At 41.5% G+C, this 23493-nt stretch overlaps 1 protein-coding gene across 1 annotated transcript in view; it reads right to left on the minus strand.

The window, feature by feature from the left end:
• Positions 1 to 1525: 1525 nt before the first annotated feature.
• Positions 1526 to 23493, minus strand: part of WDFY1 (WD repeat and FYVE domain containing 1) — a 53270-nt gene continuing 31302 nt past the window's right edge. The window contains exons 5-12 of the mRNA XM_076005979.1: positions 20498 to 20648; positions 18463 to 18579; positions 16061 to 16183; positions 14451 to 14556; positions 8593 to 8694; positions 6787 to 6917; positions 5678 to 5786; positions 1526 to 4942 (exon numbers count right to left, since the gene is read on the minus strand). Coding sequence (XP_075862094.1) covers positions 4883 to 4942; positions 5678 to 5786; positions 6787 to 6917; positions 8593 to 8694; positions 14451 to 14556; positions 16061 to 16183; positions 18463 to 18579; positions 20498 to 20648 — 899 coding nt within the window. The 3' untranslated portion in view covers positions 1526 to 4882. The remainder of the gene's footprint in view (positions 4943 to 5677; positions 5787 to 6786; positions 6918 to 8592; positions 8695 to 14450; positions 14557 to 16060; positions 16184 to 18462; positions 18580 to 20497; positions 20649 to 23493) is intronic.

Here is a 23493-nt window from a genome sequence, read left to right on the forward strand (position 1 = left end):
TGGCAGTCGCTGTCTGTGAAAGACCCTTCTCTGGGAGAGGAGTCTGCATTGTCTTGTCTTGAAGACTCGGTAAACTTCCTATAGTCTGCACTGTGGTGACCTTACATCTTTGTGAGCAGAATCCTTAGTGTGACTGGTAACACTCAAGTTCACGACGCCCCTCTCCTCAGCATGAGTCCCACTCAGTCCTGCCTCGTCTGGGGTTTTGGAAAAGGAGCAGGGAGCAGGGCTCACCCCTTGCTCTGTGATCTACAAGCTGCAGCTGCTCCTATGGCTAACCACTCCCGGGGGGCATGGGCTGTGGGCAGCTGGTTCTCGGCCCTCTGTTCTCATAATAACAATAAAGTCTAAACTCTCTCTCTCCCCACCCCCCACAGCCACCGTCCCACCCCTGACACACACACACCCTACCTCAGTGGACAAAAACAATGAAGATCTATGTTTTGCTCACACAAAGTCCATTCAGGTCCAGGGCAGTTGTGTTCTGTGGGATGACTTGGCGTCACACTTCCCGTCAACACATGCTTCCAAAACTACCAGGGAAGAAGCTGTCCTGGGAGAGAGCCTCTCACCAGCAGTGAAATACTTCTGCCCACATTCCATTCACTAAAGCAAGTCAAGGCCTTCCCTAACCTCCACCAATTGGAGAAAGGTGATCCCAGCATGTGCCTAGACAGCGTGGCTACCGCAGCCATGCAGCAATTAAAAATACTAGCATGAAGCTCAGTTTTTTGACATGGGCAAACTATCCATCATATATTAAGTGGGGGAAAAAAGTGCAGTCCCATTAAAAATATATCTGCATGTGTGTGATACAAGGGGATAGAGGCATTTAAAAAATCACTGGAAAGGTATACAGTATAAGTTTAATAGTGTTTTTTCTCTGAAGGGTAGGATTAGAGGGTTTTAAAGAATCTTGTTTTATACTTTCTAGTTGTATCTTTTCTTTTTTTAATAACAAAAACATTATTTTGATGATGAGAGAAGAGTAAAACTGTATCTATTTGGAAAAACACAATAAACTGCCTTTCTGGTTTCTAAACCAATCTCTTACGGGTTGAGTTGAGGAATCGGTTCTCCTGGGTCTGAACTGCCTTGTGTGTCCTCACAAAACCGAGCTGCTGAGGTGGAGAAGCAGAGCGCAGTCGTGGTGTGGCTCTGTCAGCCTGACAGCCCAGGTAGCCTCAGCTAGGCTGCCTGCTGCCTGCTGACGCAAGCAGGCCTTCGGAAACGCCAGTAGAGATACAAACGCCCACTCCCCTTACACACAACACTCGCGACATGCTAGCACATCAAGTTGGGAGGTGGGGAAAAGGCCTGTGCTTTCAAGTCAGACAGACAGAGTCCTCTTGGTTTTCCCACCTGTAAAATGGGAGAAACAATGCCTTGCAGAAGTGTTGCCAGGATGGAATAAGATAATGTAGGTATAGCACCCAGCATACAGTGGTTGCTAAATAAATGGTTGCTACTATCATTGCCTTATGTCTACAGCAAAGACAACAAAAGCTAAATTAAGCAAACATAGTAACAAGCAGGGAGTATTTTATTGTATGCATATTCTCAAAAGAAAAAAAACCCCACAGAAACAGAACCCACAAATAGGAGCAAAGAACAAAGTTTTCTAGTATCTCTGGGAAACACAGGGCACTGTATCTTATAGAAACATAGCTAGTACAAGAACAAAATGTACTAATTAACATTATCTTTTGCTTCCCCAGTCAAAAAAGGCTATAGAGAAAAACACTTTAAATTGTACTCTAATACAAATTTGTTGCACAATTAAACTTTAACTTACTCAAAGAGTTATTGTATTGTAAACTGCAGAAAATAGAGTAGGCATTCAATAATCTGCTCACAATTAACAATTAAGCAATAGACACTTGAATAAATATAGCATGTATTACTTATTTGTTATACCTCACATTTATAATGAGCAGATGGTTTATCATTATAGTAACTGGTTTCTTACATTTTAGGGGACACCAGATCCAATAACGGAAGTAGAAAGTACTTTAATGAAAACTGATTTTAGAAAAATATTTCCTTGGGTCAGAGCTACTATGGTATTTATTACACATTTAGGTCAGTTTCAACAGCTTAAAAATGTAGATACTAACAAACTGAATTCTTTAGGGGGAGAACAAAATGATATATTCTAGAGCAATATTTTTGTTCATATTCTCTAGGTAGCAGGACCCAGCTAGGACCTAGTAAACAGAGATTGAAAATGTAATGAATAATTTGTTTCCACTAATGCTACAGGACTATTGCTATCACTAGGACTAATAAAGAACAATTTAAAAACATGTTTAAAACGAAGAATTGGCATTTCCTTATCACATAATACTAGATCTAAATATAAGGATCTCCTCTAATATTCTGTCATCCTAACCCCTGTATGTACAAATTAGCTTGCGTATTCCGCAATGGAAAGACCAGTAAACTATTACTTAACTAATTTACATGACCCATTTAAGAGAAATGCAGTCAAAATAAGGCAATAACTATAAGCCTATCTGTACCTTGTGTGCCTCGTCAGGAAAATTCAGAAAATAATTTTTGCCCACCTCTATAAAAAAATATTACCCCATTTGCTACCTAGATCATGACAGACAAGACAATCCTGGCATGTGTGTCTTTAAACAGAAAAATGGACACAGGCCAGGGTGAAGAGCAAGTTATCTTGAAACAGTTTCCTTTCCTAAGATACCTCACTCCAATTCTTCCTTAAATATAAATTCCCTCCTCGGTCTATATTAACTTAACCCCTTAAGAGGCACGATGACAACTTTATGTTCTCTATGGAACATAGGGTTTTCCATTAAGAATTTCTTAAAATAAAAAAAAAAAGTGTGAAAGCTATGGAGTATTCTGAGCAGCTGTGACATTCTGTTCAATCTACCACAGATGTTAAAAAGTCACATTTTACAGAAGTTAGAAGAAAACAAAACCACAGTTCAGCACTCTTCCACAGGACAAGGAATCGCTCATATTCTATTTTCCTTTCAGGACTTAATAAAACCCCCAGGATAGCACCACTGTATGGGCTGAACCATTAACTGAACCAAAGTGAATACAGGAAACTTACATTTAACATTGGGGTTGAAAAGTTGCCACCACTTAATTTAACCAAACTATGTTAGCAATATAATGGAATTTAAGAAAGTTTATCTTTTTCAGGCGATGTAACACAGAACTTATAAGGAGCAACAAAACATTTCAGTCTTGTATCTGAAGACAAGTCAACTTTTCATGTAGATCATTCCAGAACACGACACGCCTGACCTGCTTTCCTTTCCTTATTATCTGTGACACACAGCTATTAAGACACCTTAGTTTAATTGCCTGCCTTAAACTTCTTAGTTCCTCTAAGATGTTGCTATAAAACACACTCAGCCCCTTAGTTTGATCGTGTAAAATGACTATGTTGTCTCAACGTGATCCCAAAACAGGGAGGTGCGGTACTGAGATTTTAAAATCAATATCCATTAGTAAGACTAACAAAGATACTGTTGCTATTTTAATATTTGTCCTTTAAAAAAGTTGGCCCTCCTCCACTCACTTCCTTAGCCCTAAAGTAATAGACACATGTACAATTGTTAAAAAAAAAACAAAAACACACACACACATAAATATTGGAATATGAAAAGATCAGCCCCCTTTCCCTATCTCTTTCTCATCCTAGTACTCAGTGTCCAAAAGCCTTAGAAATGCCATTATGAACAACAACTTTTGATAGTTGTTATGAAAGCAATTTACAAGGAGAAAATTACTGCACGAGACCTGGCTATTATAGCTCTGGGTCGCCAACTTCCCTCTCCGAAATACGAATAACACTAGTAACAACTAAAAGTCAACACAGGTAAAAAGCTAGGGAGTACTTTTCCGAGGAGGCTATGGATTGCCACAGTATGGCAGAGGCTCGTCTTGGAACCACAGACAGAATGCGTCAGTTTGGAGGACTGGGCTGCTCCAGGGAACAGACTGATCATCTCCACCACAGTCACGCTGCTCGCTGGGTTTTCCGTGAGTCGCTTACTAACTGCGATGAGGAAAAGTCAGGCGGCTCGTGTGACTCCCATGTTAACAGCACCATAAAAAAGTTTTGTCCTCAGAGCACGTTTGGGAGAAAAGGAAGAATGCGGACTGCCTTGGTTATTAGAGAAAGTTGACAACTTACTTAAAAAAGCCACCGCGAAGGTTCGCCCGGTGGCACGCCGGGTGAGCACGGAGACAACTGAAGTGAGCCTAGTGCTAAGTGCAGGCTGTGGTACGACCGAGAAAGAACAAGGTATCTTTAAGAAGTTTACCAATAGCTAGGTGTGCAGGATATTCACAAACGGCCAGCACGTAAGGAGCCATGTCTGGTTGCTTAAGTTCCTATTGCCACCCCTCGAGAGAGAGAGACCAAGTCCTCCTTCCCTCCTCCCGCTCCTGCTCCGACAGCTGAGCCACAGGAGCCCGGGGACGTCCCCTGGGCCGAGTGGAAGTGCGTCTGCACTTGGGACTGCTTTAAGAAAGTTCTAAGCGTTAACGTTTTTGTTCAGCTTTTTCCCCTCTAGAGCGCTCTCATTTACCAGACTATTCTTTCATTACGCATCAGCTCACAGTACACATGAGTTCGTGAGGAAGTTTCGTTGAAGGAATTCCGTTCCTCGGGGAGCCCACTACAGAAAGACCTTTTCCACATTAGTCCCCACAGGTAAGTTCCACAAATGCCCCAAAACACACCTTTACATTTTTTTTTCCTTTATAAAAATGCGATTTGTTTGTAAGTGGCTACTGTCGTCCTTTACGAGACAGTGACCGCGGAGCTGCGTGGGAAGGGCTTCGCTTGGCGGAGGTGCCGTTGGTAAGGTGTGGACGTCGCCCGGCTCCCGGGTCAATGCGGAGAAAAGCCGGTGGCCAGGCTGCAGCCCACCACAGGCGTCATGTCCCATATCTGCAAGGGAACAAGGAACGTGGGAAAGGCAGCGCTGAGCATGTGGTCTGACAGCAAAAATCAACACTGACAAACAAACCGCTGCTAAACTTGAAAAGGTGTCAAAATAACGAATTCTCTCATTTTCTTCTTTCACTATAAAACTTAAGGTTTACGTACAGATAAAACAATGCAGTTCACCAGATTGTGAAAAAAGCTTATAAATAGTATTTCGATGCATAAGCTTATAAATAGTATCTCACATATTCCCACTGGGAATATAAAATATTGCAGTTTCCCAACTCAGGAGTGATACTAAGTATAAAACACTCACTATCAATTTCTGTGTTAGTGAGCCAGGGATTTGATTTAGCAATGAGGATGCCTTCTGCCCAGGATGAAGAGGCATGTTGGCAGGGGAAGGAACACCTAGACACGGGTGGGCCCAAATCCAGGCCAGCCAAGGAGGAGAAACCCTGAGGCCAGATGGGCACCCACAGGGCTGTCGGGCCCTCCTGGGTCACTCTGCCAGACTCACAGGGCAGAGGGAAATGCCACTGGGATTGACCGCCGCTGAGGGTATGGAAACTCACAAGCAGGCAATTTGTCACTCAGGGTTTCCCGCCAGCAATCGGTTGCTTATAGAATTGGCAAGCTTGCCAGCCAGAAAGGGCTGGAAATGTCTCCAGCCCGTTTGCAGCACGAGGATGGGGCGACCTGAACTGAGATGCTCACTGAGACAATTACCCGGCTTACCTTTACAACACGATCGGTCCCACAGGTCACCATCAGTCCCCTGGCAACGTCCATGGACATGTGGGAAATGTTATGTTTTCCTTCATGAAAGGTTGCTAGAGAAGTCCGACTAACAAAGGAGAGAGAGATCACTGAACACTCACCTGACTATACCTGTAGCTAAGGGGTGAGCGTTTTAGCCGCATAACAGAAGTAAATACTTACAACCACGGTGTTAAGATCTGCTCCTACAAATGTGGCTATGGTTTTGAAAACTAACCTTATCATGAAAGGATGACAGAAAGCATGATAAACTGCAAGATTGTTTCATAAAAGGTTTTATAAAGCTCCCCAAATAACTGATGCTTATGTTTTTTACTGGGAAGGCTGATATATTCCCAGGCATAAAAACAAGAACCTTCAACAGAAGAGGGACTGCACTGAATGGGATCATGTGGCAAAGGCGGCTCATTCACGGGGCGGCTGCGGGACTCCCCGGAACCTCCTAGCTGTCCCCGGGAGCAGCGCCTCCCACGGCGTGGGCTCTCACTCTGCCCTGAAGCCCAGCGCCCCAGCTCCCATCACCAGCACCGAGACCAGGGCTGACCCGCTAACTTCCCGACGTGGGCCTCTGCGAGGGTTTGCCAGTCCACCACTTTAAAAGATGATTCGAAGCAAAGCGGAAGAAAACGGTGGTTCCGTCCTCATGGATCTGCTTGCGTGGGGGCAGAATGGGGTATACAGACAGATGTGTCTTACACACACAGAGTCAGGAACAGACTGCTAGGTCAGGTTTTTGTGGAACGACAAACACTGGTCTCTAGAGTTTTTCCAGTAGTTAAATTCACACACAAGCGTGAGCAAGGGTCTGGGCACTGGACGTTCCCGTGGAGAGAAAGCCGGCCCAGCCGCTGCCATGCACGCGCACGCACGCTTGTCCCCACGCAGCACCCAGTGGGACCTGGGGGCTCAGGAACGTCCACTCATTGGCATTCCTCGTCCTGTTCGGGAGAAACCTGTGCCGGCCAGCTGAGCAGCCTGAGGTAAACACTAGCGGTCTCGAGTCATAAAGCCAGGGCACAAATCCTCTCCTTAGAAACGGTTTGAGACACGGGCACGCAAACACTCACTCTTCGTCTTTGATGGAGTCGTAGCAGGAGTCACAAACCCGGACCTGGAACTCGAAGCCCATGACTGGGTAACTGGAGCGCTTGCTGCTGCACTTCCCGCAGACGGCCTGGCCGCACTTCCTGCAGTGATGCTGCGGGGGGCGGGGAGGAAAGCGGGATTTTAGCCTTTGCCGTAACACACATGGCTCCCCTTTAGAGCAGGGGAAAGGAGTAGGGAAGACATGCCTTGAATTATAATCACCCCAATTCAACATTAACACCCCAATTCATCAATTAACATGCACAAGATAGACAATGATAACACTACTCAAGGATTTCCAAACAACTTCGCTTTATCGAACAAATACTGCTTTTCATCCACTCATATTATAGACAGGGTTTTGCTCTGACACCCAAGCAGGAATGCAGTGGCACAATCATAGTTCACTGTAGCCTCAAACTCTTGGGCTCAATCAAGTATCCTCCCACCTCAGCCTCTCAAGTAGCTAGGACTACAGGTCCATGCCACCTCATTTAGCTAATTTTTAATTTTTTTTTTTATAGAGATAGGGTCTCACTATGCTGCCCAGGATGGTCTCAAACTCCTGGCCTCAAATGATCCTCCTGCCTTGGCCTCCCAAAGTGCTGGGATTACAAGTGTGACCACCACGCCTGGCCATTTGTTATTTCTTTTAATCTCTTAAATTGTTATTCTGGAAATAAGCCTCAAGAAGATTCCAAAAATAATCCAATTATTATTATTGATTTTGACATATTATTTTGCCACTGAAAGTTTAGTGACCAGCACCTTTTCTCTCTTTTGTATTAGCTATTAATGGATAAAAGTAAAATCCATTTCCCCATATTTCTTTTAGAGGTAGGGAATACTTCACCCATCAATTACAATGCACTAGTTACCAACAGCCATGCAGTAATCAAATTCAGAGACTATTTCAAAGCTTTAAAATGTTCTAATAGCTGAAAAAATTTTTGTGTTGCCAGCCTCATATTATACCTTACTGTAGACAGCTTTGTGAGTAAAATCAAAGAACCTTTATCAACACATGTAAACTTTAGGCTAATGCCCCATAGAGATGCAACCAGTAAAAAAAAAAAAAAAAGGAATAAAATCAGCATTCCTTTTTATTTACCTACACAAATTCATATTCATCCTGAATGAGTAGCTACCTTCAAGGCTGCTGTAGAAATGTATTTTTTGTAGAACTTTAGTATTACAAGAATATCTAGCGCCAAGACCATCTTTGAAATCTACAGGCTATTTGGGACATGTTTCTTTAATTAAAAAAATAAAAGACGGTACTTGAAATATGCTTAATAAAAACATTCCAGGTATATTTATAGTGGAACAACTCAAAATAATTTAAAATTCATAGGGTCAGAGCATTCCAGTAAAGACTAAATTGTTACGTTTTACCTGTTTGTGACAGCACAAAGTATGTAATTGTATGCCCTAATTTATTCTAATTTTGTGCTTGGCTAGTATGAAACACTGCCTTTAGGAAGCAATGGTCCTAACCTGAAAGATCTTCTATCTATTTAAAAACAGGCTCTCGGGATCTCCTATACATCACTGCTCTTCCAATGCAGGACAAGCAATGCAACAGTGAAGTAATGGTTTTGCTGGCCTCAGAAAAGGTCTTGCTCAGTGTCAGTCACACAATGATAATGATAAAAAAAAAAAAAAAGTACAGGAATTAATAGCATTTGCAGGAAAAAAAGTGTCATTCTAAAAAAAAAAGACAGATTAATTGTGTCAATAACAAAATACACAATCAGCCCAGTAAGAATGCAACGTTGGCCACTCACCTGCCTCAGCCCCAGTGTCTTTGAGTCCCACATCTGCTTTATGTTCCAGAAAAAGGGCTGCTCACATTTCTGACAAGAATCACTTTCTAACCATTGAGGAGCCTGGGGGCAACAGAGAGTAAAAGCCAACGTCAGCGCATCTGTATGTTTACACCAACATTTCAGAAATGATCAGTTCTAGACCTTGCTGGTGTTAGTATTTTTTTAAATTCCACAATCTATTCTAGCTGGTTGCCATATTCAATATTAGTTTAACTGTGTTTTGAGTAATTGTGACAATTTTCTCAATGCTTACAGGGTTGCTCCATTTGTAACCTATACATAAGAAGGAATAATTCAATTTTTTATTACGAACTCTTAAGGGTTGTCTTTATATATTTCTTTTTATAGCAAAGCTGTTTGAAATCTCCATCCAGTTGAGTAAAAACTCACTGCTTGCAGAATCCAGTGAACAGGGTCCCAGGTGACTAACAGCAGCCTGGTGGCTCTGGGTGGGCATCACGCCAGGCAGCCTTGCTGCCTTCCCTGAGCCTGTCCCAGCTCTCAGCAGCGGGTCCCTCCTGGGAGCCACACAGCTGTCCTGCAGCCACCACCGGGCAGTGAGCTCTGACACTGAGTCTCGGAGCACATTTCTTTCCCCCCACTAGCCAATGAGTCATTTGTTGGTTTTATTCATCTTGACATATTCACAGCCTGTCACACAGTAGATTCTCAATACAATTTTGTTAAAGCAGAAGAATCAAACTCTCAAAATTGCTTTATTAAGAACTTAGAAAATATCTCTCTAAATAAAAAACTTACAAACTGTACTCTATTGCAAGACAAATCTGCTAAAAAACTTGTTTAACTCTGATTACTTAACATTATACAGGTGCAATAAAAATAGTAGAAAATACTATATTCTACAAATTAATCCAAAGACTATGAAGAAATCATTTTTTCTTGATCTTGAAAGTTAACACTCAAGAAAACTATATCTCATAAGAGGAGATGATATCTGATCTGATTGTGGAGTCATCGAATTTCTGAATTACATTGACCCTAACGAAATATTCTGGGAAGATGGGGAGCTTTATAGAGAATTTAAAGGGAGTTTTGGTGGTTTGAAGGATGGATGCTCTCAGTTCTTTGTTTCCTATTGCATCAAAACTATTGGCCTTCCTAGTTCTTATTTTAGCGGCCACTAGAAATATTTCTAACATAACAGCCTTTAGAAAGGCCTTTTTTCTTTTTTTTTTTCCTGGGGCAGGGGGACAGAAGGCACTCACAAGTAGACTGAAGTGGGCTGAGACAGAAGAGAGGTTTCTTTAAATAACTGGGGAAATGCTGGCAATGCGGAGGGAAGAAAGCTTGATAAAGAGATGTGCTCCTATGTGGGGACAATTATCTCAGTGTAGAATTACTTCTTTGTCTCTGTGATCAACAGAAGAGAGATGAAGGCTGGTGATGTTTGGGAATATTGTCTGGGGACACTGTCCCTGTGAGAGACACGGCCCACAGTGCGGGGATATTTAATTGCAGGGGAAGGAAAGCAGGTGCAGCCTCCTAGTCTCATGTTAGGGACACACCCAAGTGTAACTCCTACAAAACCAGTAACATGGAGCAAAACAAAGGCACATCGTAACCAGCCTGAGCAAGAGCGAGACCCCGTCTCTACTATAAATAGAAAGAAATTAATTGGCCAACTGATATATATATATATATAAAATTAGCCGGGCATGGTGGCACATGCCTGTAGTCCCAGCTACCCAGGAGGCTGAGGCAGAAGGATCACTTGAGCCCAGGAGTTTGAGGTTGCTGTGAGCTAGGCTGACGCCACGGCACTCACTCTAGCCTGGGCAACAAAGCGAGACTCTGTCTCAAAAAAAAAAACAAAGGCACAAAATCGAATTCACTACAACCACCTCCAAACAACTCTAAGAAGGGCTAATGTGTTTTCAAGAGGACACAATGAAGGCTTTAATGGACATAGAATATATGAATGTATGTTCCATTTTATACTTCCCATACTTAGCAGCAGGGAACGCAGTGTTCAATTTACGGTACCAAAATGTTAAGTATAAAAAGAACACTGATTTGCAAACTTGCCAATTATTCCTCAGTGCTCCAGTGATTTACTTTTTTTTCATATACAGTTAATATGCTGCATTTTCTATTTTTCTTGACCATACAATATCCATCAGATATTACTTTAAAATAAAAACCTTAACAAAACAAACTACAGCTGTCTGGAATTCAGAAGGCTGGTCCTCAACCAAAACAGAAGAGGGATTAAACGCTTCCAAATTTGATTTAAAAAAGAAAAGGAAAAAAGAAATCCCTGAAAGAAAAGTCTGCATTTTTTTCCTCCTTAGGCTTTCATTTATGGTATTATTGGCCTGTTTTTATCCATGAGTTTTAAAAATCTGTTTCCAGATTCACAGCAGATTAAAATCTGTCCCAGAAGGAGACTAAAGTGGGTAGAACTGGAGGCAAGAGCGCGGTTTCTGGAAAAACATCAATTGTCAGTCCTACATGAAAGAATTTTATATGCAAATACAAAATTGTATCACCATACAACATACAATGACTCATGGTCAGAATGGTGAAACCGCATCATCAAGAAATGAGCAAATTATGTCAAATTTAGACATTTTCAACAGAATGGTTATAAGAGGGTGGCATTTGAAGAACTACGCTCCAATTACCTAGAGCACTCCTTTAGCACAAAAGGCCTTTGTCGCCAGCAGTGTCGGTCAAGCAACACATCGATGGATTTCCTAACATTTCAACATTTTCAAATGACTCCATTTCAAGCAAAGATTTTTCAAAATATACAGACAAGTCATCTTTAAATTCTTAATTCCTTTCTAATGATCACAGCAAGTGGCTCTAATAACCCAGACTCAGGACCAGATCTCTCGCATTCCAATCCCGGCTCTGCATTTTGCCAGCCGTGTCCTCAGGCACGGTTTCTTAACTCTCTGTGCCTAGCTTTCCTCATCCGTAAGATGAGATAACAGCAGTGTACATCCCCTAAGCTTGCGAGGATTAAACGAGTTAATGTTTCTGAAGTGTTTTCAACAGTGCCCAGGATACAGTAAGCGCCACATAAGCCCAGTTAGACAAGTATTTTATATTCTTTGTTCCACTTAATTTTCATCACAACCCTGAGAGACACAGAGAAACATTATCCCTATTTTGCAGGCAAAGGCAGGCAAAGGCACTGGCTCAGAGACTGCAGCACCTGCCCATGGTCAGTGTACAGGACACCCTGGCAGCCGGTCCGTGTCCGTCCGTCTGTCTGTCGACTGTGCCCCGCACAGCCTCTGTAAATGGGACCTAGTCACTGCCACACGAGGGGCTCTCTAAGCACGCTTCTAAGGTATTGAAGCCGACAGAACTGAGCTCTTGCCTCAGGCAGCATCATTCTGTTTAAGGGTTTGAGAAAGAATATTTGCTGAGCTGAAAAGTAGAGGGGCGCAAGGGAAGAAAAACTATGCTTAAAATAACTTGAGATAAACAAACTAAAATTCAGAAATCAACAGGCTTTGGGGAACACATTTTAGTTTAAGAAATATTCATAACTTTCTCTTAATACTCTGAATTTAGTATTATCCTATAAGCCACCATGAGCCAGCCTGCTATATACTATCTAAGGGGAAAAAAAAGTTTTGTGCTGACAAGAGAAGAGAATGTTAATCAAGTGCCATGACTGTTTCACTTTCCCTACATCTGTCAACCACCACGCTGGCGGGTCACTAAGAATAAGGCATCTTTCTGACACGTTTGCCTTCCCACCTCTCGCATGCGCACTGACTGCCCACACAGGAAGCGCCCTGACTAATGGGACTGTTTTTTTTTTTTCCTTCCCCACACACACTTCATGATGATGCAACTTTGAAAGTAGGAATCCTGCTTCTACTTTCTAAGTACTTTTTTCTAAAAGAATTTACCAAGGATTAAGAACAGCAGGTTGAAATTCGAGTTGCGAAACCTCTGGGAGAGCCACCGGCAGCGCTGGGCCCCGGCAGTCTCCCTCTTTTCATTATCCGGGAACACACCCTGTCCCTGAGTGTTCTGCTCTCTCAGAGTATAAGACTGGGAAACGATGGGCCGAGAGCCCAGGAAACAGAACAGTGCACGAGCTGTTTGTTCTTGGTGCGTGTAACTAGTAGCTGATAAACAGAAAACATAGTTCTGATAAATTTTTGTAAAGAAAGTACTATACATTCTATAATAATGAGCCAGTCTTATCTATGTTTAATAATGAGTTACTCTAAGTCTTACCAAAAGATTTCTGAGCAATTCAAAAAGAAAAATTAACCAGTAGACACGTAATCAAAATTTCCTCTCTTTGGTTTGTCTTTCAAAGGTTATTTAAAATCCTATTGAGATGAGTCTTTATCCTTAAAAAAAAATAAAATAAAATAAAAAATAAAATCCTAGCAATCGGTACATGTCCGCATTATGGACAATTTAAGATTATAAGCTTCTTGTGGGCAAGAATCTTTGTGTATAGAACATTGTAGCCATCAAATCAGGAAATGAGTAATGTCACTATTGTTTTTAACAGATTGATGATTTCTTCTGGGGGTCTGCTAAAAATGAGGGTTTATTCAGTGAGACCCAGACTCACAAAGAGTGGGAGACAACACCAAGCAGACACACGTGCAGGAGTTGGTGAGAACTCGGCATTGATGCATCACGTCTGTTGCAATGGCGCACAGCATATGGAAATGTACGTTGCTGTACAGGACAGCACAAGATTGCGTGATGTCACTCAACATGGCAATGTTACAACGTAATATCACAAGCCATTATTATGCATATTTGCCTAAGTTTCCACACTGTGTGATGAACCTGTAAATGCTCAACAAATATTCCTAAAGCTAAACTGTGAATCATTAACACTCCTCATGCTCTTAAATCTTCTCTGGAATCAACTCTTTTGCTGATTTCATAGGTTGTAGACGTCGCTGAGGGAAGACAGTGCAAGCTGAAATGAGTATGGGAACCTTGTCCAGAAATCATCTGACAACATCTATAAAAATCCTTAAGAATGTATATATCCCTGGACCCAGATTGTCTGTTTTCATAAATTTGTCTGAAATAAATAACTGAACAATCACACAATGACAAAGGCAAGAATATTCACTGTAACACTATTTGAAATATTTTTTTAAAAAGAGAGAAGTGTTTAGACAATTAAAGTGTCCATGTAAAAAACCAAAAGAGTTCTTTAGAAGACTTAGAAGTCATTTCGTTCGATGATTTCGCTTTATGGATGAAGGAACTGACACTCTGAGAAATCAAGGCACTTACCCACACAAGGTCTCACAACTAGTTAGTGGCCCAACCAATTTAGAAATCAGGTCACCCGAAAAGAACACTATGGCAACATGGACTTAATGGGAAGCAAAAGAAAAGAAACAAATATATTTTCCAAGAAAAAGATGATAAGCACCTAGCTACATCCCTCAGGGTAGTTACTGACACATCTTGCAGGGTTTCCTTTGTGTACAGGAATGCTACGAGACCACAACAATGTTTCGGAGGGGGTCCACGCAGTCCAGATCCCTGGATGTGGCAGAAGGCTGACTTAGAGTGTTCTCCCAGTGTATTTCTCAAGGCTGAGAGCTGGCCTAAACTGGCCGGTTGCGTATATATATTGCTTGTCACTGATAGAAACCCTCAAGTGGGTAGAGGATGCAGTGGCAAGTGACATGCAGGACCTTGCCAGACAATAACCCATCCGAGGAAGAGTGAGACGCCGGGGCTGCCTTCTGGCTGGCGTTCACAGATGACAGGGGGCAAGACCGAGAAGCGGGGTTCCGGGGATCTCTGCTGGTCGCCCCCGCCCTGCTCTTGCCTCTTACCTCTTCCCTGCTGACGTCCATGTTCCACACTGCGATTCCGCCATCCGAGGAGCAGGAGACGAGCTGGCGCGTGAGCTGGAGGTAACACAGCGACTGCACCCTGTCGCTGCAAACGGCACACGACAACGGTCACTTGTCTCCATGCAGAAAAACACAGAAACTCTCTTCATCTGGCCTCAAATCTCTCCCCTCATTCAAATTAGCAGGTGATTTCATCACTATTTGGTACGGTAACATGGATTTTAGAGTGAACACCACTTGGCATTTTATGACTCACAATACAGAATCATACTTTCTATAAAATAAACGCCACTATCATACTTCCAAGTCAGCCCTCAGGAATTGCAGGTTATCTTGCAGGTTATCATGAATGAGATGCCACGGTGACCCCCCCCCCAAAAAAAAAAAAAAAGAATTGCAAGTTTGAGATGGAGAACTATGGTTTTCTGGACCAATCACCATGATTCCCTTTCAGAGGCACACGATTTATCTACTTGTTCAGAAACAAAAAACAAAGGAATCATGTCTTTTACTGGAATACAATTCACATGAACAGGTAGTCAAAAACCATGGAGATCAGTAGTAGCATATTCACGTGTGCACACAGGTGCACACACACAGATAAGGTGAAGAAATCTGTCCCCTACTGCATGCTCGTCAGCTTACCCCCCTGGATGCCCAAGGAAACAATCTCTTGGCCTTTTTTTTTTTTTTGTCTGAGACAGAGTCTCACTCTGCCACTCAGGCTAGAGTTCAGTGGGGTCATGGCTCACAGCAACCTCAAACTCCAGGGCTCATGCAACCCTCCTGCCTCAGCCTCCCGTGTAACTGGGACTAAAGGTGCGTGCCACCACACCTGGCTAATTTTTCTATTTTTTGTAGAGACAGGGTCTTGCTATGCTGCTCAGGCTGGTCTCAATCTCCTGCCTCAGCCTCCCAAAGCACTGGGATTACAGGTGTGAGCCACCCACTACACCCAGACTTGGCCTATCTATTTTTATACAGGACCTTCCCTTGGCTAATTTTCCACTTGATTGTAATTACAGTAAATAGCTACAGCCTAACCAACAACAAAGTGGAAGGGGAAAGGGGGAAAAGGAGATGTTCCTCTTCCTTTTAAGACTAGAAGAGCCTACATATTACAAGGCCATTGGTTAGGAGAATATAACTGTCAAACCAGACACTACTTCTTAATGAAATACACTTTAGAATAAAAAAAACAAAATAAGGGAATAATAAAAAGGGAAGAGTAACCATCTCAAGGAGAGATTAATAATGCACTACAGGTGAATTTCGGTGGTCAAAATCCTCACCTGCAGTCTCTAACCCACACCTGCCCTGAGGAGATATTTTGACAGGGTGACTCCTTGGGAGAGAAAAGTGGCAAGAGCTCTCTGGATTGAGAAGGAAGAAAACCCTGTACTATTTTCTTTTGCTACGGAACACCAGACACTCAGGACTGACAGAAAGCAGCTAAAAGCAGACTGAGCCCTATCAAATTGCCATTTTAAAAGCTGGGGTTTGGAAAAAGTGGTATCAGAATACTAACGCTGTCCCCAGGGCTCCCAGCAAACCCAGATCCTGTCCCCACCCCACAGGCAGTGACGCACTGATGGCCCTGAAGTAGGAGCGTCCGGCCTTTCCTTCCTCCGATGTCCCACATGATGATGCTGTTGTCAGATGCTCCTGAGAAGAGTAACCGTTGAATAGGGTCCCACCAGAGGCAGGCGACACTACCTAGGGGTTTGGGAGAGAAAGGGGGGTGGGCAGAGGGGAGGAAGGCAAAGGTAAAATATAACTGCATGAGGACATACACATTTGACAGCTGACGATCTAACTAGGACCAGTTAAGCCTTCAAGTAAAAATGCATCTTCATTGTGTACAATGCATCATCCAACCACATTACCATGAGTCACAGAGAAGACACAGCCATTCCATCACCCAAAGTTGTAACATTAGAATTTTCAGCTGGGCAAACTACTTTAAATACAAAAATTTTCAAAGATGATTCTCCTTGTTCCACATTTTAAAAATGTGGAAATTTTTTTTTTTGTTTGTTTTTGTTTTTGTTTTTTTCTTGAGACAGAGTCTCACTTTGTTGTCCAGGCTAGAGTGAGTGCCGTGGCGTCAGCCTAGCTCACAGCAACCTCACACTCCTGGGCTCGAGCGATCCTTCTGCCTCAGCCTCCCGAGTAGCTGGGACTACAGGCATGCGCCACCATGCCCGGCTAATTTTTTATATACATATCAGTTGGCCAATTAATTTATTTCTATTTATAGTAGAGACGGGGTCTCGCTCTTGCTCAGGCTGGTTTTGAACTCCTGACCTTGAGCAATCCGCCCGCCTCGGCCTCCCAGAGAGCTAGGATTACAGGCGTGAGCCACCACGCCCGGCCGGAAATTTTTTATAAAAAATTTTATAAAGTAGCTTCACATGAAATATTAGTTCAAAAAAGGTTTTTGAAGAAAAAAAATTTGCTACTAATATTGAATGAGAAAAGCCAGTGACCTTTTACTGTGGTCATCTTATACAAGGTACAAATGTAGATTGTTCCAGATCTCTGGGACCCTGCAGACATTTTACCCAAAGATGACTGTGTTTAAGAAAACTAAATTAAGTGCCTGGAAAAAAATAAATAATAGAAGTCTGTAGGTATACTACACAATTATGCAAAAGAATTTAGGTAAAAAATCGAAACCTTCCATTTCACATCCTACACTGGCTAACTTAGTCATATTCGATACCCTTGGGGAAATCTTTATTTCTACAGATTGCTTTCAATAGATTCCTTCATTATTCATTGACTGCTATTTGCCTAGAGAAAAATTATTAATAAACTTAATAAAACTGAACTAGTCACACAAGCCAATAATACTTTTGGTAGACATAGAAAATTAATCAAGCCACATTGAAAAGCAAACAACAGAAACCAGTTTTGCACATAAACTTTCCAAAAACAAAAGTAAAAAAGGGTATTCTGCAAAACCGGCTTCAGGGGTCAGTGCTACATGAATTCGGGCTGTGTGTGACCCTGAGCCCCGCATACTTCTGCGAGAGGTCGCAGCGCAGCTAACATGGTCTTTCAATGTGAAAACTACTAACTAGTTACCAGAACCCACTCTGCCCTTGGCTTGGGGATCATGAGAGAATTAGTCATGAACAGAAAGTGCTTTCCTCAGAGGCCTCTGCTTTCCTGCCCCAATCTACTCTAACTTGCTGTTCTCCTTTCTCCCTTCTCCCCTACAAGGTCCCTGCTCTGACAGACTCCATTTCACCTAAATAGATTACCTCAAAAGCATAGAATACATTTAACTGGTTACACCTAAAACACTACTATCATAAACAAGTTCAGCAAAACTCCAGTTTTTCAATCTAAACTAGATGGCTTCAAAACTTGTAACTTGTGATTCATACCAGAGTTTGACCTGCGATCTGTGTAAAAACTGCATGACATAGCTGAGTTTTCAAGGAAACCCCTTTATTACACATGTGCACATGGCGAGTCACCCAACACACACATGGAATTTTAAGGCCTCTCCACGGAGCTTTGCCAGCTCACTACATTACAGAAATAATGAAATTCCACCCAGCGATTCTTTTCCCTCAGTCCCTACCCAGGGTATGTATCCCAAGTAGAGGCTGAACCAGCCCATACATTTGTTCTAATGGTATTCATCTATCAGGTCTTGCTCAGGGTGCTAGAAACTGGCACATTTTAAAACAAGAATTCTTCCCAAGGTCTTACCACTTACAAGAAATTTTAAAGGTCTTCTGAAAACACTAACTCAATTTAAAAAGGTAAACCACATAGAAAGTATTATCCTCATAAGCAATTTAGAATGGGTTTTGACAATAGGAAACGTTCGCTTAGTTTTCACTCTAAATCTCATATCTGGCCAATCAAATGGAAACCTGACAGACCATGAGGAGTTGATTGTTCATGAAACCACAGAGCTAAGAACTCAATTTGGATGCCAAAATTTGGTGAAAAACCACTGGGTGATTACGACCTACCTTCATGTCCTTTGAGAGTTGTAATGACTGAACACGTGTTCTGTTCCAGCTTCAGCAGGGTGATCTGTCCAGAATAATCACCGACAAAAGCATACTGAGTATCAAAGTCATATCTGAGGAGAATAGTCAAGGATATACAACGGAATCCACCTCAAGAGCCATAAAAGAGAGATCAGCTTTAGTCAAAGTTGGTTTTCAAAATCAGGAAACATTCATTTTAAAGAGAATAAGCACAACCCCAAAACTCTTAAGGAAAAACCTAATTGAAAATCATGCAATATGTAAATACTGAAGGAAGAAAGATAAAATAGCTGTTACTTGGAAAGTTAATACTCATTTATTCCTCCAATAAGAATTGAGTGCCCATTACTATACCAAGCAATACCCTAGGAACAGGCAACACAAAAGACAGGGGGTGCTAGAGCAGAGAGACTTGAAAACTAGTAGTTAGAATCAAGTTATAACAAAGTGTAAAAGAATAAAGTTGCTAAGTAATGAAAACAGCAAGAAAGCACTGGAACGGAGTGACTATTTATGAAATATATCCAAAAATAATATTAAGATAAAACTGACAGCAAACTCAGTACATGAACTTATCTTTCTTTTGGCCTAGATGATTTACTTTAAGTTACTGTGGATAGTTTAATAATCTGAAAGGCAGTTATTTGTGGCAGTAGTAAATTTAAATTTAAAAAATATATTAACTATTGGTAACAACTCATTACTTTCTCAGTTTATGGCCATAGAAAGTAGTGGAAAACCACTAATTTATACATAATAGGATAAATACTGCTATCCCAAAACACAGATCACACAGAGCACAACGTGCCAGGCCATGACCATGTGATTCTGAGCCATTTTCTGTAAATCCATTCAGAGGTCTAGCACAGAAACACTTCGTTCGCACACAATGTATCTGAGCATTTTCCCCTCCTTTGATCCTAAAGCATAGGGTGCTATTTTAAATATCACATGCATAGCCACATGCTGTGCATCCATTTATAGCAAACATTTTATTTATTTATTTATTTATTTATTTATTTATTTATTTATTTATTTATTTATTTATTTATTTTGAGACAGAGTCTCACTCTGTTGCCCTGTCTAGAGTGCCATGGCTTCAGCCTAGTTCACAGCAAACTCAAACTCCTGGGCTCAAGCAATCCTCCTGCCTCAGCCTCCCAAGTAGCTGGGACTACAGGCATGCGCCACCATGCCCGGCTAATTTTTTCTATATATTTTTAGTTGGCCAGTTAATTTGTTTCTATTTTTAGTAGAGACGGGGGTCTCGCTCTTGCTCAGGCTGGTCTCGAACTCCTGACGTCGAGCCATCCGCCCACCTCGGCGTCCCAGAGTGCTAGGATTTACAAGGCGTGAGCCACCATGCCTGGCATGTAGCAAACATTTTAAATAAAAGCTTTCAAGAAAGGATTTTACTGTGTCAGACACTCAACTCTGAGAGAGGAACTACCATAGGTATCTGCCTGTTGTTGGCAGCCTTGGTCTTGCCGCCGCTAAGGTACACAGCACCAGAAGGGCACCTTCAGCAAGGTGAGTTGAGATGAAGCAAACTCCATGTAGTAGTGGGAAGTTTTTAAGGCAGTAATTTTTAGCATTTGAGGGGATCCTGAGGCAGCTTTGAGAGTATTTGAAGGATTATGGGCTCTCATTACATGGTAAATTTTCTTGCAGGTTCTGCAAATGACCACTTATTAAAAGGTCAATCCCTTTCTTTCTTTGTTAATACCAGAAAGTCTTTCAATGTGAATGCAAAGAAATGAGGGGAGGGATTTGCATGTATGGGCTTGGGTTTTCCACAATCTTGTATGAAAAACCTGTAGCACTTCTCAGCAAACACCAGCAATTCCTTGACTATTTTTAATAAGCCCAATTTATACCAAAGAAAAGCAGATACGGCAATTCTTGAATATTAGATGAGATATGTAGAATTCATTCAGTCTTTAGATCTCAATTAACAATGCACAGAGAAGAGGAGGTCGGGGAAGGAGAGGTCGGGCGGCCGAAGGATACTGCAAACACGAAGCCCAGGAAGTGAAGAAGTGCCTCCCCAGCATGTTCCCGCTCCGGGTGCACATCCAGCTGACACACTTGTCGTGGCCGGTGCTGATCACCCACTCTGCCGCCAAGCTGAAGATAATTGCAGACACTCGGTTCTGATGAGCTGCAAGAACAGAAAGGCAGGTGAGAAATGTGATCTTCAAGAAACAGCTGTCTGTGGGGAAGACCTGAAGCCCCACTTCTCAATCAGCTCTGCCTGGACACTCCTGAACACATCTCCACAGTCATATCCTGGAAATGTCCGTGTAGGCACGTCCTACCCAGGCAGGTATGCACCCCACCCTCTGCGAGCAGCTTTCAGACAGTCTGCCCCACCCAGTGCGCCAGGCCCTGCTTTCTCCAAGGCCCTGCCTCTACCCCCCACGCAGAAGGCTGCCAGAGGCTGCAGTTCATTAGAGTAATGCCCAAGAGGGATTCAAATAATACATCAGAGAATATATATATATATTTAGGCTCAGAAGAACATTTTTACTTTCTTCTAAAAAACCTTAACTATCAACAAATTCTACATTAAAGCAGCAGTCTTTCCTTAACAGAGCAATGTTTTTCATTGTCTATAACTTTAGTGTTTTGACCCTTTAGAAAACACTGGCACTGCAAATAAGAGTAACTACAATTTTCTAAAATTAAAACATAGTGTCAAACGTTTGGTTTTTGAGCCAGGCATGGTGGCACACACCTGCAGTCCCCGCTACTTGGGAGACTGAGGTGGAAGATGTACTGGAGCCCAGGAGTTGGAGCCCAGCCTGGGCAACAAGGCAAGATCCCGTTTCACAAAGGCAAAAAAAAAAAAAAAAAGAAAGAAAAGGAAAAAAAAAAAAAAAGAAAATCATTTTGTCTCCAGAATAATTTTTGTTTCTGTGCAACCTTTTATTATTTATAAAGACAAAGAATTTGTAAAGTTCTCTATTCTAAAATAATAGCTGAGAATGAGGGAGGCATTCTGTCTACTACCTGCTTTGAAATATTTCCAGGTTTAACTGTAAGCCACACCAGGGCAGTGACCTGCCTTCTACTTCTCTGGCATAGAACCTTGCATGCAGTAGGTGTTTAATAAATACCAAATCTGATGAACAAAGTCAGAGGCCAGATGGAGAAACCACTGGCCTTGCTCTCAGCTGTCTAGATTGCTTCAGAAGAACTGAGAGAATCTCCCCAAAAGTTTCTGTGAAGATCAGATTCGCCCATTGCTAAAAGGTAATGAACAATTACATACTCTCGAAGGCTCCTGAAACGTAAAGGGTACCCTGATACCTATTAATCCTAGATTCGAGGAAAGCAACTCGCAGCAAATGACAACTGCCATTAGCTGAGACCTGACTCAGTGACAGATGTAGGGCTTAGTGCTTTCTCTGCTTTAATATTTTTAATTTACATAAACACTTACAAGCTGTGTATTACGCCTGTTTTCAGAAAACTGAGAAGCCGACATGAAATGCATGCCCAAAGTCTGAGTGATAGATTAACTTGGTCTGTCTGACCCCAAACACTTTTCCCACTAAACCTCAGTGACAAGGTTTACACTAGTTTGTGGTCAAGATGTTGGATTTTTTCTTGGGAAAAAGTGTCCTATTTCTAAGATTATATCCTTTCTGTTTGGTTTTTTTAGATGTCCTTTTATATAATTGGTGAATACAGTCATGCTTATTTTGCTTCATTTTTATTTTTCAAAATCCCTCACTTGGCAAAATAAAAAATCTGGCAATCCCTATATTAGTTCTTCAAATGTTTTTAAAATTGTTATTAGTCAACGAAAAATACAACGGTCTGGACACCACTACAAAACTATGCTGCCTTATAACCCATAATTAACTCCAAAATGACAACCAAAATATAGATAAAAATAACATGAGACATAAATATTAAATAATTTGATATAAAACTTAACAAATAAAATAATTTAGTAAGGAATTTGCCTTTTGACAAAAACATTGATCAAGCATATTTTTTAAAAAAAGGTCTCCAAACTTCTAGGTACACACTTCATAAAAGGGACTTACAGATTCTTGACTATTTTAAAAAATAAACCTTCAAGTGATAGCTGAGAATTCATAGTTGTTTCTGTTGTTGCACTAACACTGTAATGCTTGTACATTATTCAGCGATGCAAGATTGTAAAGCGTAGTCATTCTTTGTCACAAAACAGTTTCCCCCACCAACATATGCCAAGTTCAAATGTATGGTCATCGTTGCATCACTTTTTTCTTGTTTTAATTTGTAACAGGTGGAACGGTATCTAGGGAAAAGCAATTTGGCCTTTTTATTAAAGCTCAAAAATCTCTTTCCTGTATCCTATTATCAGACAAAGTTTCACTAAGTGGAACAACATATACGTAAAACATCCAGCCTCTAATCTTCACCCTTATCCACAAGCATGAAACATAAAATTTTAGAAATATAGGGTGAATAAAATGAGGCTAATTGTTATGTCTTCAGGCGAAGTTTCTGGGAGTCAGCTAATTGGTCTGCTGGGAACCCACGACTTAATCAAATTGCTCTGAATCAGCAGTTTCAATTTCAAGTTACCACGGGGAACTTGCTTTTGTTGTTAAAATAACTAAATTTACAAGACTAAGTAAAAACTGAGAAAACTGTGTATGCCACAGATGTTACAAAGCTGTAGAAGCTTTGTAGTAAAAGGCCCTTAACACTTTAATCAGGATACACCGCAACTCCCTGGAAATACGGGCAAAACCATGAGCAGACATTCACAAAGATGGCAAATGGTCAACATTAAATAAAACTTAAACAATTTTCAAACTGAGAAATTTTTATACTTTGGCAAAAAAAAAAAAATCTTTATACAGTACTAATGTTGTGAAGACTTAATGATAGACCCTCTCAGCCACTTCTCATGGGATTATAAACACTCACCATACCGATGGAAAGCAGTTTGCAAAATAAATTTAGAGCACTAAAAAGCTTTTTAAAAATATTATCATACAAGA

Source organism: Microcebus murinus, chromosome 8 (genome assembly GCF_040939455.1).
Source record: "Microcebus murinus isolate Inina chromosome 8, M.murinus_Inina_mat1.0, whole genome shotgun sequence".
NCBI lineage: Eukaryota > Metazoa > Chordata > Mammalia > Primates > Cheirogaleidae > Microcebus > Microcebus murinus.